Raw genomic sequence first — 13,926 nt, 5'->3', positions numbered from 1 at the left:
AGCTGACAGGTGAAAAAGTTTCTCACGAACACAAGCCTCCACATCACAGCAAAGTCCAAATTCTGTTCTGACTGCCTTTTGTCCTTCCTTTTTCTCTCTGGCTGATCTTTCCTTCTTTCTTTTCTTTGATGGGAGAAAACAGTCTCAACCCAAGAAACACAGGAAGGTAAGTGCTGGGTTAGAACACAAATGTCTTTACCTCTGGTGCTGTGGAACAAACTATGCAAGTGAAGGAAAACTACCCATTTTCCTTCCCTATACCCCCCCAACCTCCAGACCCAGCTTCTTCACATTTCTTTGTGTGTGTGTGTGTGTGCAATCATTTCTGATCAAATTCTGATCCTAGGCTTGGGCTCCATTTCCCATCTGGGGAATGATAGAACAACTGTGCAGGAAGGTTAAATAAATCTCAGTGTGGAAAGAGGAGTCTAGCTCGGACGCCTCATTCTCATAGAGTGGATTCAAGACGAAGAATAAAGACTTACCTTGGCCAGATACCGAGGCGGACAGGGGAGGGTGAACTTCACCCTCCAGCCGGCAGGGGGAGTGGGTGTTTGCAGAGCCGCGTCCCCTGGGGCATGGGCGGGGACGAGGACGTGGGTAGGAAAGCGGACGTGGGTGGGACGAGCACGTGGGCGGGCACAAGGGCTTGGGCCGCTGCCGGGGAGGTTAGCAGTGGTCCGTGTGTCTTAGGGCTGCGGCGGGTCGCCTTCGAGGACATGGGCGACAAGTATGCTAGTCTGCGGCGGGCCCAGCTGCATCTGGATTTCATCCACGCCAACTCGTAAGTGTCCGGTGAAGCGTGAACGAGGGAGGGTCCCCACTAGTGGAGAAGAGTTTGGTTCGTCTCCTAGTGAAGTACCCAATTTGGAAAAAAAAAAAAAAAGAACTTGGTATCATTGATTTATGGAAATTTTATTTAAAGTTTTTGTAGTAAAAAATAATGAAAAAGTAGTAAAGATTCTATTCTGGGCCAGATTATGATTATTTTTAGGGAGAGCAAGCTTGTGCCAGTGTGCTGGCTTTGGGGTGCGGTGGTCAGAGGGAGAGAGAATTTCAAGGAGGCTCCATGCTACTGAGCCTGACATGGGGCTCAGTCTCAGGACCCTAAGCTCATGACCTGAGTGGAAATCAAGAGTCCAACACCTAACCAACTGAACCACCCAGACGCCCCTATTCTGGGCTAGATTATAAACCTTTTTGTTGTTTTAAAAATAACACCAGGGTAAGAAGGCTCCACATTTAACAAACTATTTAATTGGAGGTTAGCAGAACCCTAATTCTACCAACCTTGCCTATCTCTTGTGATTTCTCTGCCCAGCACACTGACATTTTAAAGATTAAGCTTGTCCTCCAGAGAGTAATTTGTATTTATTGATTCCAGCCTCTGTGTCCTGAGTCCTTGCAAAAATGTAACCTGTCCCAGCAAAGAATCCTCACATTTTGGTTCTTGCTAGAGCATTCTGCTTCTCTGTCAGGCCCAGGTGCGTTTTGCGGACTCATCAGGTGTTAATTTCAGATCTTCAGCTTGCAGAGGCGGATGACAGAGGCTTCCTGTCCCATCTGTCATTCCCAACACAGCACAGAGCAGTGAGTGCTGCCTAACTCATATGGCTGTGTGGGTGTTTTTGGAGTCTTTGAGTAATTCGGAGTTAGGGAAGGTACCCACTGATACGAGGGATGCACCCAGGTTTGAAACCACAGAAACAAAAGTGTAAAGAATGCCAGGCAAGGCCAGCCTTGCTGCTTGGGACAAACACGTAATTTTTACAGAAGACAAAGTCAAATGGGCAATGTTCGGCAGGTGTTTAGGGCTTTTTTTTTTTTTTTTTTTTAATCTTTAGAGAATAATTTCAAGCTGGCAAGGTTGGAACAGATATTTAAAAGGTTAACTGAGGCGGAAGACAAATGACAAAAGAGCAATTTCGAGTAGAGTTTAAGAAAAATTGCGGGTGGAATGCTGGAAGGACTGTGGATTTTATCTCGGGAAACTTCCTCAGCCTCAGTGTTGTGTTGTTACCGCAGCTGCTGTTCCCCAGGCGCTTCTTGTCCTACTAGGTTCCCCCTTGCCTGCATCGCGTTATCAGTTGGTGGCCTGATAACTTAGTAACAAAAGTGACAGCAGTGTGAAGCAACAACCACAAAATCAGATACCAATTGGTATCTTCTCAGCTTCTCCAGATAGATTTTTGTTTGCAAATTCCCTCAGTCAAGGCAGGAGTGATTTTTTTTTCTCTCTTGTTTCACTCCCACATCCAATTCAACGTCAGATCTTCTTCGCCCTGTCTCTAACTATGTCTCTGATGCATCCATTCCTCTGCATTGCCCCTGCCATTAACTTCGGTCCACACTAAACTGCCGTTTAGATGCTCCACGTAGCCTCTAAACTGGGTTCTCTGCTTCCCATTCTTGCTCCCCGATGGTCCATTTTCCTGAGAGCTGCCAGAGTGAGATTTTTATTTTATTTCTTAAAAAAGATTTTACTTATTAGAGAGCACGATCTGGGGAGTGGGAGGGGCAGAGACAGAGGGAGAAGTGCTGAGCAGGGAGCCCAATGATGCGGGGCTCAATCCCAGAACCCCAAAATCATGACCTGAGCTGAAGGCAGACGCTTCACCGACTGAGCCACCCAGGCTCCGCCCCCCCCCAGTGAGATTTTTAAAAAGTAAGCCAGATATGTCGCTCTTCTTAAAACATGACCGTGGTTTCCAGTTACATGTAGGCTGAGTACGAGCTCCTGAGCATGGAGTAGAGGGCAGTGCATGACCGGCCACCCCGCATCTCAGCATCATCTCCCTGTTTTATCGTACATAGCCAGAGCATACTGGCCTCCTTGGCTCCTTTCTGCGTCATTGTCTTTGCAGCTGCTTCTCTTGCTGCAGAGTTTCCATTCCAGCTCTGCCAGGAGCTGAGTTCTCAGCCTTCAGGGCTCAATTTAAATGTCTTCTATGAAGAGAGGCTCTCCCTGATCACCGTGTCCTCTGCTTACCATTACTCTTCCTCATCACCCTTCCTTCCTAGCATCTAACCATGATCTGCTATATCATCTTTGTTTGTTTACTTGTATGTTTTTCTATATCCCTCCACTGGCTTGAGTCCCAAGGGAGACTCAGACAGACAAGACCTTCTCTGTCCACATTGGCACATGGCGGGCAGTGTGTTAAAATCTCGAGTGAAATAATATAGACACTTCTATGGCACTTCTTGGTCAGAATGACTACAGTTACTTTCCTGAAGTATTGTTTATGTTGAATTTTTGTATATTGAATCATGTGTTTTAAATTCACTAGAAAGTCTTGTGGTTTCAAGTGATGCTTTCATAAAGCATATAACCTTCACTTTTGCTGTTTTAGATTTTTATACACTAGATTTCTTTTGAGTGAAGTCCATCTTTTCACAGCAATTGTATTTAGTTATTTTTTAAATTATAAACTGGAAAGCTGACTTGAGTCCAGAGACCCCACATCAGCATGTGTTTAAAGGTTAAAATTCCCCCAAAATGGAGGGGCACCTGGGTGGTGCAGTTGGTTAAGCTTCCAACTCTTGATTTTGGCTTGGGCTGTGATCTCAGGGTCCTGGGATCCAGCCCCGAGCTGGATCGGGGATCCAGCTGGATCCTGCTCAGTCTGCTTGAGGATTCTCTCTCTCCCTCTTCCCCTCCCGCTGCTTGTTAGCACTCTCTCTTTCTCTCTGAAATAAATCTTAAAATAAAACGAACTTTCAGATAATGTATTGTCTTGTGGCCTGGGGTTTTTGGAATCTCTGAGCCAGTGCAGATGATCTTTCTTCTCGACATATGAGCAGATATATTTTGATAAATGGGTCTCTCTTGCTTCCGCTACCTGTTTACTAAATATAAAAAGAAAATTGCAGACCAAATCTTCCCTTAATGCTGTGATAAAGCTGCTGATTGAAATATCCACATCAAGAAATGAAAAGCAAGTGTGGGCCCCTGAAGGCAGCCTGATTTCACCCACAGGTGAATATTCAGCCTTCAGAGCATTAGTAGTGAGGGCTGTCCAGTGTGTTCTGTCATGCAGGTCCTAGCATGAAGGGGTACAGGGAGGAGTGACCACAGGTAATTCAGGGGAGAAAAGGGCCTACAGCAAAATAGAGATTAATGGGGCAAACAGGGGTCCCCTGCCGGTGCCTGTGCCCGCAGATGGAGTCTTAGGGCCTTTTGGTGTACCAGGATTTCGATCAAGATCTTTCAGAAATAATTTGACCTTAAATAAGACAATTTTAATGGCAAGTTCTCCAAAAAACCTTGCATAAATGCTTATAAAGCAATTTTAAAACATCAATGCTATAAGTACAGTAAAGTCCTTGAAGTCTTTGTTTTATTAGGAACAGACAGGCTATTTTGGCAATCGTGTTCTTAGCCTTGGCTTTGTAACAGACCGCATCTACTTCAGAATCTTGACCGTGCTGAGAAAGTTGTTTCTAGAATAAGTCCTTAATTGATTATCTGTCCTGAACTGGAGTACGTTTGTCTGCAAGTTATCTTGAAGCTTTTACATTGATTACAGAGCTGGTTTAACTTTCGGTTTTCCCTCTTTCTTTATCAGCACCACGCACAGTTTCCTTTTCGGAGCGCTGGCCGAATTGCTGGACAATGCAAGGTAAGGCTTGTCTGTAAACCACCTCTGTGTAGTAGAAGGAGATTGGCAAGGAAAATTTGACTTCAGACCCAGGGGAGTGAGAGAAATGTGATCAATAAAACAGTTCTCAGAGCAGCATCTGTAAACTGGCAGGCCTCTGACCAAGTCTAGCCTGTTTCCTGTTTTTTGGACACAGGGCGAGAGTTTACATGGGAGTTATAAAGAAAAGGACGCAAAGAAGGGATTGTTTATAAAGTTTAAGGAACAGGAGATGCCACACAAGAAATCTGGGTCCCCTGCCCTCACTCCCTCCCTCCCCCTTTTTTTAAAGATTAGAAGTAGCAGCCTTGAGGTTGCTCAGTGGGCTCAGGCACATAGCAGGTGCTCTGTTGGGACTAGTCTGTGCCTTCAGCTCTGCTGTTCCCAGCGGTGGCCCCCACAGCCAGCCTGAACTCCTCAGTTCCTCTGTCTGCAGCAGACATTGCAGTTTGCCAAGGCTGCTCAGATGCTAGTAGACATCACATGAAGCTGTTTAATAGACTTACTCAAGATGCTTAGTTGTTCTCATGAAGAAGGTCTTTATAAAGTCCCTGTGTTATTCTAAGAAATTATTTTATATCATTTAAGAGTTTGATGGTTTCCTGTGATTGTCAAAATTAAAGCTGGAGGATATTAAAAGAATGTTGTAGACAGCAGGAAAAAAATGTGGCAGTATAGGAAGAGATGGTTCAGGGCCTCTTCCTGATATGCCAGCTGATCAGAGAGAAAGTACCGGGGCTAAAGCACAAAGCTTATTATAAGATGTCTTAATATGCTGTAGAGGTGAATGATTTTTCTATATCTTATCCCATGGCATTTCTCTATGAAGAAACTCTTCCTTTGAAAACTTCCATTTCGGGGCAGTGGCATTACTGAGCACCTATTGTGTGCATGGTATTTTGTATAATGTATAATTATATAATGGAGACAATGATACTTATATGTCATAGGATTGTGGTAAGGATTAGGAGAGAAGGCTTAAGAATACTTCATTCAGTGCTTATTTGACACACAGAAAATGCTCCAAGAAATGGCAGTAGTGCCTCCAGAATTTCCATAAAGGAAGGGCTTAAAAGAGCAGTTGGCTGGAGGAAGGAGCTAAGGGGCCAACTTTGAAGGCTTGTAGAACAAGTTTGTGTACCTACTCAGACTCATCTGGTGTAGTTTTGGGTTGGAATTGGAGGAAGTTTTGGGAGAGACTCAAATTTCGCGATTAGAGTCCCAGTGGTATTATTCTGAGCTTCCCTTACTCAACACATCCACTTCTGCATCAGCTAAGACTGCCATCCTCATTGTCTTCATCCCTCACATTGAAACCAGGGTCTTTTGGCTCTTGTTTTTTTTCTTCTAAAATTTCTACTTAAAAATTAAAAAAATACACAATATCTGTGAGTTGTAGAAAACTGAGAAAATAATAAGAAAAAGAAAGTCATCAGTAGTCTCATCACATGGCACAGGGGAGGTGGTATCAGCATGCTTCTCTGTAAAAGACCAGATAGTAAATATTTTCCCCTTTGCAGGCCATGTGTTCTCTGTTGAAACTACTCAACTTTGCGATTGTGGTGTGAAGGCAGCCATAGGCAATATGTGAATGAATGGGCATGATTGTATTCCAATAAAACTATTTACAAGAACAGTTGGTGGGCCACATTTGGCTTTTGGACCATAATTTGCCAACCTCTGGTCTGGAGAAAAGCACTGTTTTGATTTCTTTCCTTACATATATAGACTTGTATATCATCTTTAAAAACATGTGATCATACAGTACATATCAATTAGTAATTTGCTTTTTCTTTTCATTTTTTGGGGGACTAAAATATATCATGAAACTCTTTCTGCAATTTATGGATTATTAGCCAACTAACTTTTTTTTAATATTCATATCCATTTTTGGTGAGCTTTTTGTGTAAAGTACCACTAAATTCCATCTCTTCTTTTAAATTTCCAAGTTTCAGGGTTTTGTAACATTCTTAAATGATGAGTGATCATAGGTCTTAGTACATAAATGTAGAGCAAAACATTTTAGTAATTGTTTTGAAGCAATTGAAGTGGATTTCTCTATTGTTAGCTATCTGACAATAGGTTATACCTCACATAAGCAATTCAGATTAATGTAATTTTTTAAAACATAATTTCATATTGAAGCAGTGATATTTTTATATTGTTTCCAGAGATGCAGGGGCTGCAAGACTTGATGTGTTTTCAGGTGAGCATATTTGTTTTCTTCCTTTTTTTTTTTTCCTTCTAATGGAAAAGCCTATAGTTATTTTGCTTTTATTTTATTTCATGAAATCGAAGCACTTTTTATAGATTTTTAATGTAATTTAAGTGCTTTGTGAGTACAGTGACCCTATGGGGAGCCAGGTTGAGAAAAGTATACTCTGAGAGTGGAATTGTTCACTTGTTAGGGGACCCATTTACAAAATTAGATCTTCCAGGGTTTTGTGAAAGCATCAGAGTGATGTGGAACCATCAATTTGCCTGCCACAAGAAAACAGTTTTATTTTAAAAAGCACATTAACTTAATGGTTATTCATAATTAAGTATACATCATTCTCAACTTATCACAGTTTTAAAGCGTGTAAGTGAATGTGAAGTATGAATGTTTGAGAGTTCTAAAATTCAAACAAGATATGTTTTCTTCACTGACTTCATCTTTAGTCACCAAATATTTATTGTACTTATTAGTTCATTTCATTAGAATATGATGCAAATGAATTTAGGTTCTGTGATCCAGTCTTGTGTTTAATGACTACCTGGATAAATGTCTGCAGTGTTAAAACTGATCCCCAACTCTGATTCTGTCAGCTGTCCTGAAAACATTGGCTGTTGAACACAAGCAAGAGGATATGGTCCACGATGCAAATCTGTGTCTATAATTAAAAAGCAGCTTAGTTCAATTCAATTTTTTAAGTGTTTAAGATCCTGTGGGGTGCCTGGATGGCTCAGTTGGTAGAGCATCCGACTCTTGATCTCAGGTCTTGATCTCAGAGTTGTGAGGTCAAGCCCCATATTGGGCGTGAAGCATACTCTGAAAAGAAAAAAAAAAGAAAAAAAAAAAAAAAAAAGAAAAAAGATCCTGTGTTAGGTGGGTGCTTCTGGTTCATAAGGCAGAGAGACATGGACATCTCGAGACATCTGAGAAAACATAATAAATGAATGTTCTTCCCTTTCTACTCTTCAGGTTCTGTAAAGTTTGAGAAGGTCAAGAGGGTCAGTCTTTATTATTCATTCAAAAATGCTAGATTCATTTGTCCAAAAATGGAGCTTAGTGTGAGAAATCCAGTGGATTTGCTGATTATACCCCGGAATCAGATACTTGCCCAACCTGTGGAGTCAGGCTTCCCCTCAACACTGGTCTGCCTGGGGCGAGCGGAGCAGAGCTCATGCACTCTGCAGGCAGCTCACTCCCAAGGGGGAACAGGAGAGCTCTGAACTGAGCCTCCCTAGGTGATTCTTCCCTAGATTACCAGTCAGATGAGTGATAAGTGAGTCAAGGGACAGAGAAGGGCCCCTTTACTAATATTAATGGCACTCCATTCCACATGGAAGGAAATACCAGTAGTGGAGAAGAATGGGTCTTCCCTTACGTATCCCATCAGATAGTGTAAAATAGAATAAGTGTTTCTTGCTCAGGAGAGACTCAAAATATGGTAGGAACACAGAGAAAGAATACCTCATATTAAAGAGCTAGGGCCTAAAATATAGATGTGGTTTTTGTCTAGTGTAAAAAAAAAAAAAAAAGAATATCCCTGTCTGAGGAATTATTGTGAGAAAGAGGATGGAGGTAGATAATTTCAGAGATTCATTTATTCAGTAACAGTTTATTGAGTGTCTGTCATGAATGAACAAAATAGTTACTCCAGGTGCTAGGGATAGAGCACGGGGCAACATGTGTGACTAAATATGTGTTCTCAGGAATGTGCATTCTCACGGGGGAGAGAAAGACAATAAGGAAGTGAACAAATGATACACCAAGCAATGAAAAGTGCTAAGAGGAAAAAGAAAACGGGAAAAGAGAACAGAGAGTGATTGGCAGGGTATACTATTTTTCATGAGGTGAGCAGGGAGAGTTTCTCTAACCAGGTGATGTACCATCAAAGACCTGAGTGAGGTGAGGGAGCGAGCTGTGTAGATATTTGGAGAAAAAGCAGTCAGAGAACAATGAGTAGGCTAGGTTGACTAAAGCTAATTGTTAGAGCCAAGTAGATGAAAACCTTCAATGCCATGCTAAGATTTTTTTCTATAGACAGTGACCATTGAAAAATTTTGAGAATATCATTTGGCAAATTAGAAATGTGCCCTTTTCAAAGAAAGCTTCTCCAGCCATAGCATGTAGGATGGTCTGTAGAAGTGTGAGTGAAGGGATAGCAGGGGTGTGGGGCTATGGAAATGACCTATGGAAGATTTAGTGAGAATTTGAACTAGGGCAGTGGTCCTAGAAATGGAGAAGGGGAAATGATTTAAGTTGCATTTCATTCAGAGCATGTATATATATATATATTTTCAAAGATTTTATTTATGTGTGAGAGAGAGAGAGCATGAGAGAGCAAGCATGGTGTCGGGGGGAAGGAAGGGGCAGAGGGAGAGGGAGAAGCAGACTCCCCAGTGAGCAGGGAGCCTGACTTGGGCTCGATCCCAGGACCTGGGATCATGACCTAAGCTGAAGGCAGACACTTAACCGACTGAGCCACCCAGGTGCCCCCAGAGTACACATATTATTGATGAAGGGTCAACGGGTTAAGAAGAATTACCCAAAATCACAAAGTACAACAAATGTCATTGGAATTCACTTGTTATGTTCTTTTGGGTTTATGGCAGGACACCAGCAGGGCATGGTAGTACTCATTTCCCCAACTTTTTCTAGCAGTTGACACACACACACACACACACACACACACACACACACACACACAGTCTTTGCCATTTGACTTCAAAATGGCACTTCTTTCTTTATTTAGGTTATGTGTTTTGTGAAAAACGGAACTTAAGATTTTTGATTTTAAATTACTTATTCATAAAAAAAGTACCTATTCATGTTATAAATTGTTTTATTGCAGCAAATCACAATATGGCTATCAACTTAGCAAACTGATTTTTCTTAAAAAAATAATAAGCCAGGGTCAGGCTTATGCAGCAATAGATAGAATTGATATGGGGATAAATAAAAATAAATAGTTTTCAAATTATTTACTGAGGCCCCTGAATTACTTTCCAATCTTAAGTTTTCTCCAGGTGACTTGAGGGAGGACTATAAAATTCAAACTAAACATGTTTGGCCATTTTTGTTTTATCTGTTCATATGTATTGGTTCTAGTAAACATGGATTTGCATTCAATGCTTTTTTTTTTTTTTTTAAGTGCTTACCAAGTGGCAGAGACTGGGTTAAGTGTTAAGTACATACAGTGCCTGCTCTTAAGAAATTGGCATCCTAGTGCGGGGTTCTGTAGAAAATACAGTGTATATCTTCACTTTCATGGGAGGAGGGCCCTTAGCTTTCACCATACCTCTGAGGCAACTGTGTTTTAAAAAGCAAGAGCCACTAGTTTGAAAGGGAAAGAGATACACGGACAGGTGGGAAGCACAAACTGCAAAGAAAATGTACATTGTGGGCACCCGATGATGTGTAGGAATGAGGAAGGTGTCCAAGAAGGAACCTTACTGGATCTAAAGACCTAAAGGGGAAATAGGCTTCTGCCTGGTGAATCAGGGGTGGAGAGCGAAAAGGGGCCGTATAGGCAGGGGCTTGAATATGGAGAGAACGTAGAACACTGATGGAGTTGCAAAAATGTTCGAGATGCTCAAGATTAGTTAAAGGGAATATTTGCATGGAAATGGAAGGTTGCAGTTTGGGTGTGGGGAGGGAGTGACAAGAGGTGAGCTTGGAGAGTGTATTCATCAGGGTTCTTCAGAGAAACAGAATCAGTAGGAGATAGCTAAATGGACAGAGAGGTAGACAGACAGACAGATGGACAGATATGATCTGCCTCCCTCCCTCCACTCTGGCTATGTGTGTGTATTTCTATATCGATATGTATCTGTATCTGTCTACATCTATAGATATTGATAGAATGTTTGGGGAGAGTGAGAGGGGGGGATTTTAAGGAATTGGCTCACATGATTGCGGGGGCTGATGCAGTTGAAATCTGTAGGGCAGCTGGCCCTACTTACTTATCCAGCTTAGTTGGAAATCCAACTAAGAGTTGATGTTGCAGTCTCAAGTTCTAAATCTTTAGGGTAGGCCAGCAGCCTGGAAACTCAAGAGCAACTTTTGAGTTGCAGTCTTGATGCAGAAAATTGCTTCTTTGGGGAACCTCAGTCTTTGCCTTGAAGGCCTTCAACTGATTGGATGAGGCTCGTACACACTATGTAATTTTTTTGCTTTACTTAAAGTCAAAGGATTGTAAATGTTAATTATATCCACAAATGTTTTCAGAGCAACGTCTAGACTAATGTTTGACTGAACAGCTGGGTACCAGGAGCTTAACCAAGTTGACACATAAAATTATTGTGAAATGCACATTGGTCGGCACTCTGCTCTTAGTGGGAGCAAGGAGTGAGGCCGCTGTTGCTGTAATCGACAAGAGAGATGATGGTTTCCTGAGCTAAGGCAGTGTCATGGTGGTAGTGAAAGTGGTCAAACTTGAGAGGCATTAAGGAGGCGGAATTGAGAAGGCATATGGCAATCCTGAGGTTTTGACTTGGGCAGCTGAAGCCTAATGGCAGAGTGATGGCCATTTATTGAACAGGAAACATCAGAAGTAAGCGTGATGAGGGAGAAGGTGCTGGGGTTTGTTTTGGACATGCATATTTAACAGGTAATAGAAATTTATCTGGAATCCTTAGTTTTAAGGAATTGAAATAAACAAGGCCAAACTTCAGGGTAGACAGTAGGGGAATATTACATTTCGAGGCTATGATCGTCTGTAGTCCCTCACTAGAGTTTATAGAAAAAGTAAGCACTGTATACGTCTCTTGAGAATTTTGAGTCTTTCCCACCTATTCACCAAAGAAATGCCCTTCTTTCTGCAAGCTCCTTGCATGAGAACTTTATTCCAAGAGCTGCAAAATCAATTGTTGCATCTATGCAGAGCCACCTGAGGCTTGGATCAGGTGGTTCCCAGTGCTGATACACAGTAGGATAATTGGAGGGGATGTTTATTCCTGAGCCTCACCCAAGACCAGTTAGTTTGGGTATCTCTGTGCGGTTAAAATGTTCAGCCACAGTTGAGAACTCCCACACTGTGCAAAGAACTCCACAAGAGTTGGTTTCCCCTTGTTGAATTGCGGAGATGTCATCCTCTGCCGGAGGCGGGGGTTGCACAGAACAAAGACCTACAATGAGGGAGGAATATTCTGATACAGGAGTTGAGGTAAGCGCTCCGGATGACCAGGCAGAGAGAAGAACTGGGAAAATGAAATGGTAGGGAAGATCCAAAGTGCTTACAGACAGGGAGGGAATTAGTGGGGGTGGTAGGGGATTAGAAGTGGGCATGTGACCATAAAATTATGAACCCGGAAAGCTTAGGTACGTATTTTAGATATGTATTTATAGATTATCTTGAACATTACTTAACTTTTAAAATGTAGATTAGGGGTGACCGTTGAACACAGTTGACTTAATAAATGAGCTACAACTGAATTATAGGTACAGAGTTAGCAAATCTGTGGCTGCCTGAGGTTGGGGTAAGGGGATGGGCATGGAAGGGGCAGAAGGGAAAGACTGTGGAGTGACCTGAGGAAATGTCTGAGGTGATGGGTATGTTCACTGCCTTGATTGTGATGATGATTTCATGGGTATGTACATATGCCACAGTTCATCCCATTGTGCACTTTACACATAGGCAGTTTGTTTGTGTGTGTAAGCTATTTCTCAAGCTATTATCAAAAAAAAAAAAAGAGAGAGAGAGGGAGAGGTGGTAGAAGTCATAGATCCGAATGTTGCAATTCCTCTCAGAGCCAGATCACAAACTAAGCGTTAAAATTAGTCTCATTAGTTTTAGTTACACCTTTCCATTTTTTTTAAACAAGAGATTATTTTCTGTTATCTTAATGATATCTCTTAATCACCAAAATTGATTCCAAATAACTTAGCCATTTTCAAAAATCAAATGCATTTTCAAGAGGCACATATTTGCTGCCACTAGGAAGCACACACAAATGGCTCTTATGGGAATTAACTACTTAGAGGAGAGCCTGAGGAATTTAATAAGAATGGCCTGGATTGGCTTTAGAATTAGTGCTTTGGTGGAAGGGCATAAAGGTGGATCAGTGGGAGAGAGGGATCCTGGGGTCACATCACCATCTCCCTTTATTCCTGCCCCCAGGGTGGAAAATACCGGAAGTTTAAAGGCCAGTCAGATTCCAGGAGCAGGGCATGCCCCACTGTATACATAATTTATTAATGTGTAGAGGTTTTATGTTAATTTAAAGCCTTCTTGGTGCATGACTGTCTTCCTCCTGCAGTGTCCTGAGAAACTGTAGCCAAGACACCTTTCTGGGTGCCATTATTGTGCCCTAACTCTGTCACTCCACGGCTGCCTTTGAGGAGGACAGATAATTATGTAAGCAGCATGACTTTCTGATGAACAAATTGGCCAATATTTATTAGTAATAACTGCTTTCTCTTACAGTGGATAATGAAAAACTGCAGGGTGGGTTCATGTTGTGCTTCCTGGATGATGGATGTGGTATGAGCCCTGGTAAGTTAATTATCCAGATACCTAACTGGCTGTTCTGGGAAACAGTCAGAAAACCGATAAAATAAATAAAAATAAATTGAGCTATCTATGCAAAAACAGGTATGGAGCTATTAAGGGAAAATAAACCCCAGACTTAACATATTGTTGAACTTTCTGGATTTAAATATTCCAGCTGACAGAGTAAATTCATTGTAATCATCTAAGCCAAGACCAAAAGGGAATGGCAGATAAATATTGCAAGAAAGATGAAAAGAAGAAGGTATGATTATTTGTGAGAAAAAACATCTGGGAATGAATGGAAAAGGTGGGGTAACTGGGTGGATTTTGAGATTGTTTGAGCCTCCCCTTCAGGTATTGCTTGCAAGAGCCCTGAGGCAGTTTCCAGTGCCTTCAGGCTATTTTTAATTTTCTGCTTAACCTTGAGGAAGAGGTTACCTCTCCTTGTTTTTAGCGGTTTGGTTTTTCTCAGCATGTTCAAAGGTTTAGTAGCTTCAGTCACCTATTCTCACCATAATGAACACATCTACAATTCATTGCATGATTTTTTTTTTTTTTGGTACCTTCAAGGCTAGCCAAAACGCAAC

The 13,926-nt window shown here is 41.7% G+C and overlaps 1 protein-coding gene across 1 annotated transcript in view; it reads left to right on the top strand.

Annotated features, from left to right (window-relative positions):
• Positions 1-652: 652 nt before the first annotated feature.
• Positions 653-13,926, top strand: part of MORC1 (MORC family CW-type zinc finger 1) — a 182,259-nt gene continuing 168,985 nt past the window's right edge. Inside the window, exons 1-4 of the mRNA XM_025866329.2 lie at positions 653-784; positions 4,569-4,622; positions 6,812-6,846; positions 13,274-13,342. Of these exons, the coding sequence (XP_025722114.2) occupies positions 720-784; positions 4,569-4,622; positions 6,812-6,846; positions 13,274-13,342 (223 nt within the window). The 5' untranslated portion in view covers positions 653-719. The remainder of the gene's footprint in view (positions 785-4,568; positions 4,623-6,811; positions 6,847-13,273; positions 13,343-13,926) is intronic.

The sequence above is a fragment of the Callorhinus ursinus genome, unplaced genomic scaffold (assembly GCF_003265705.2).
Source record: "Callorhinus ursinus isolate GAN/ISIS: 27379988/994484 unplaced genomic scaffold, GSC_fseal_2.0 scaffold1, whole genome shotgun sequence".
NCBI classification, from domain to species: domain Eukaryota; kingdom Metazoa; phylum Chordata; class Mammalia; order Carnivora; family Otariidae; genus Callorhinus; species Callorhinus ursinus.
The sequence above is the reverse complement of the archived record's forward strand: the minus strand, read 5'-3'. Positions and strand labels throughout refer to the sequence as shown.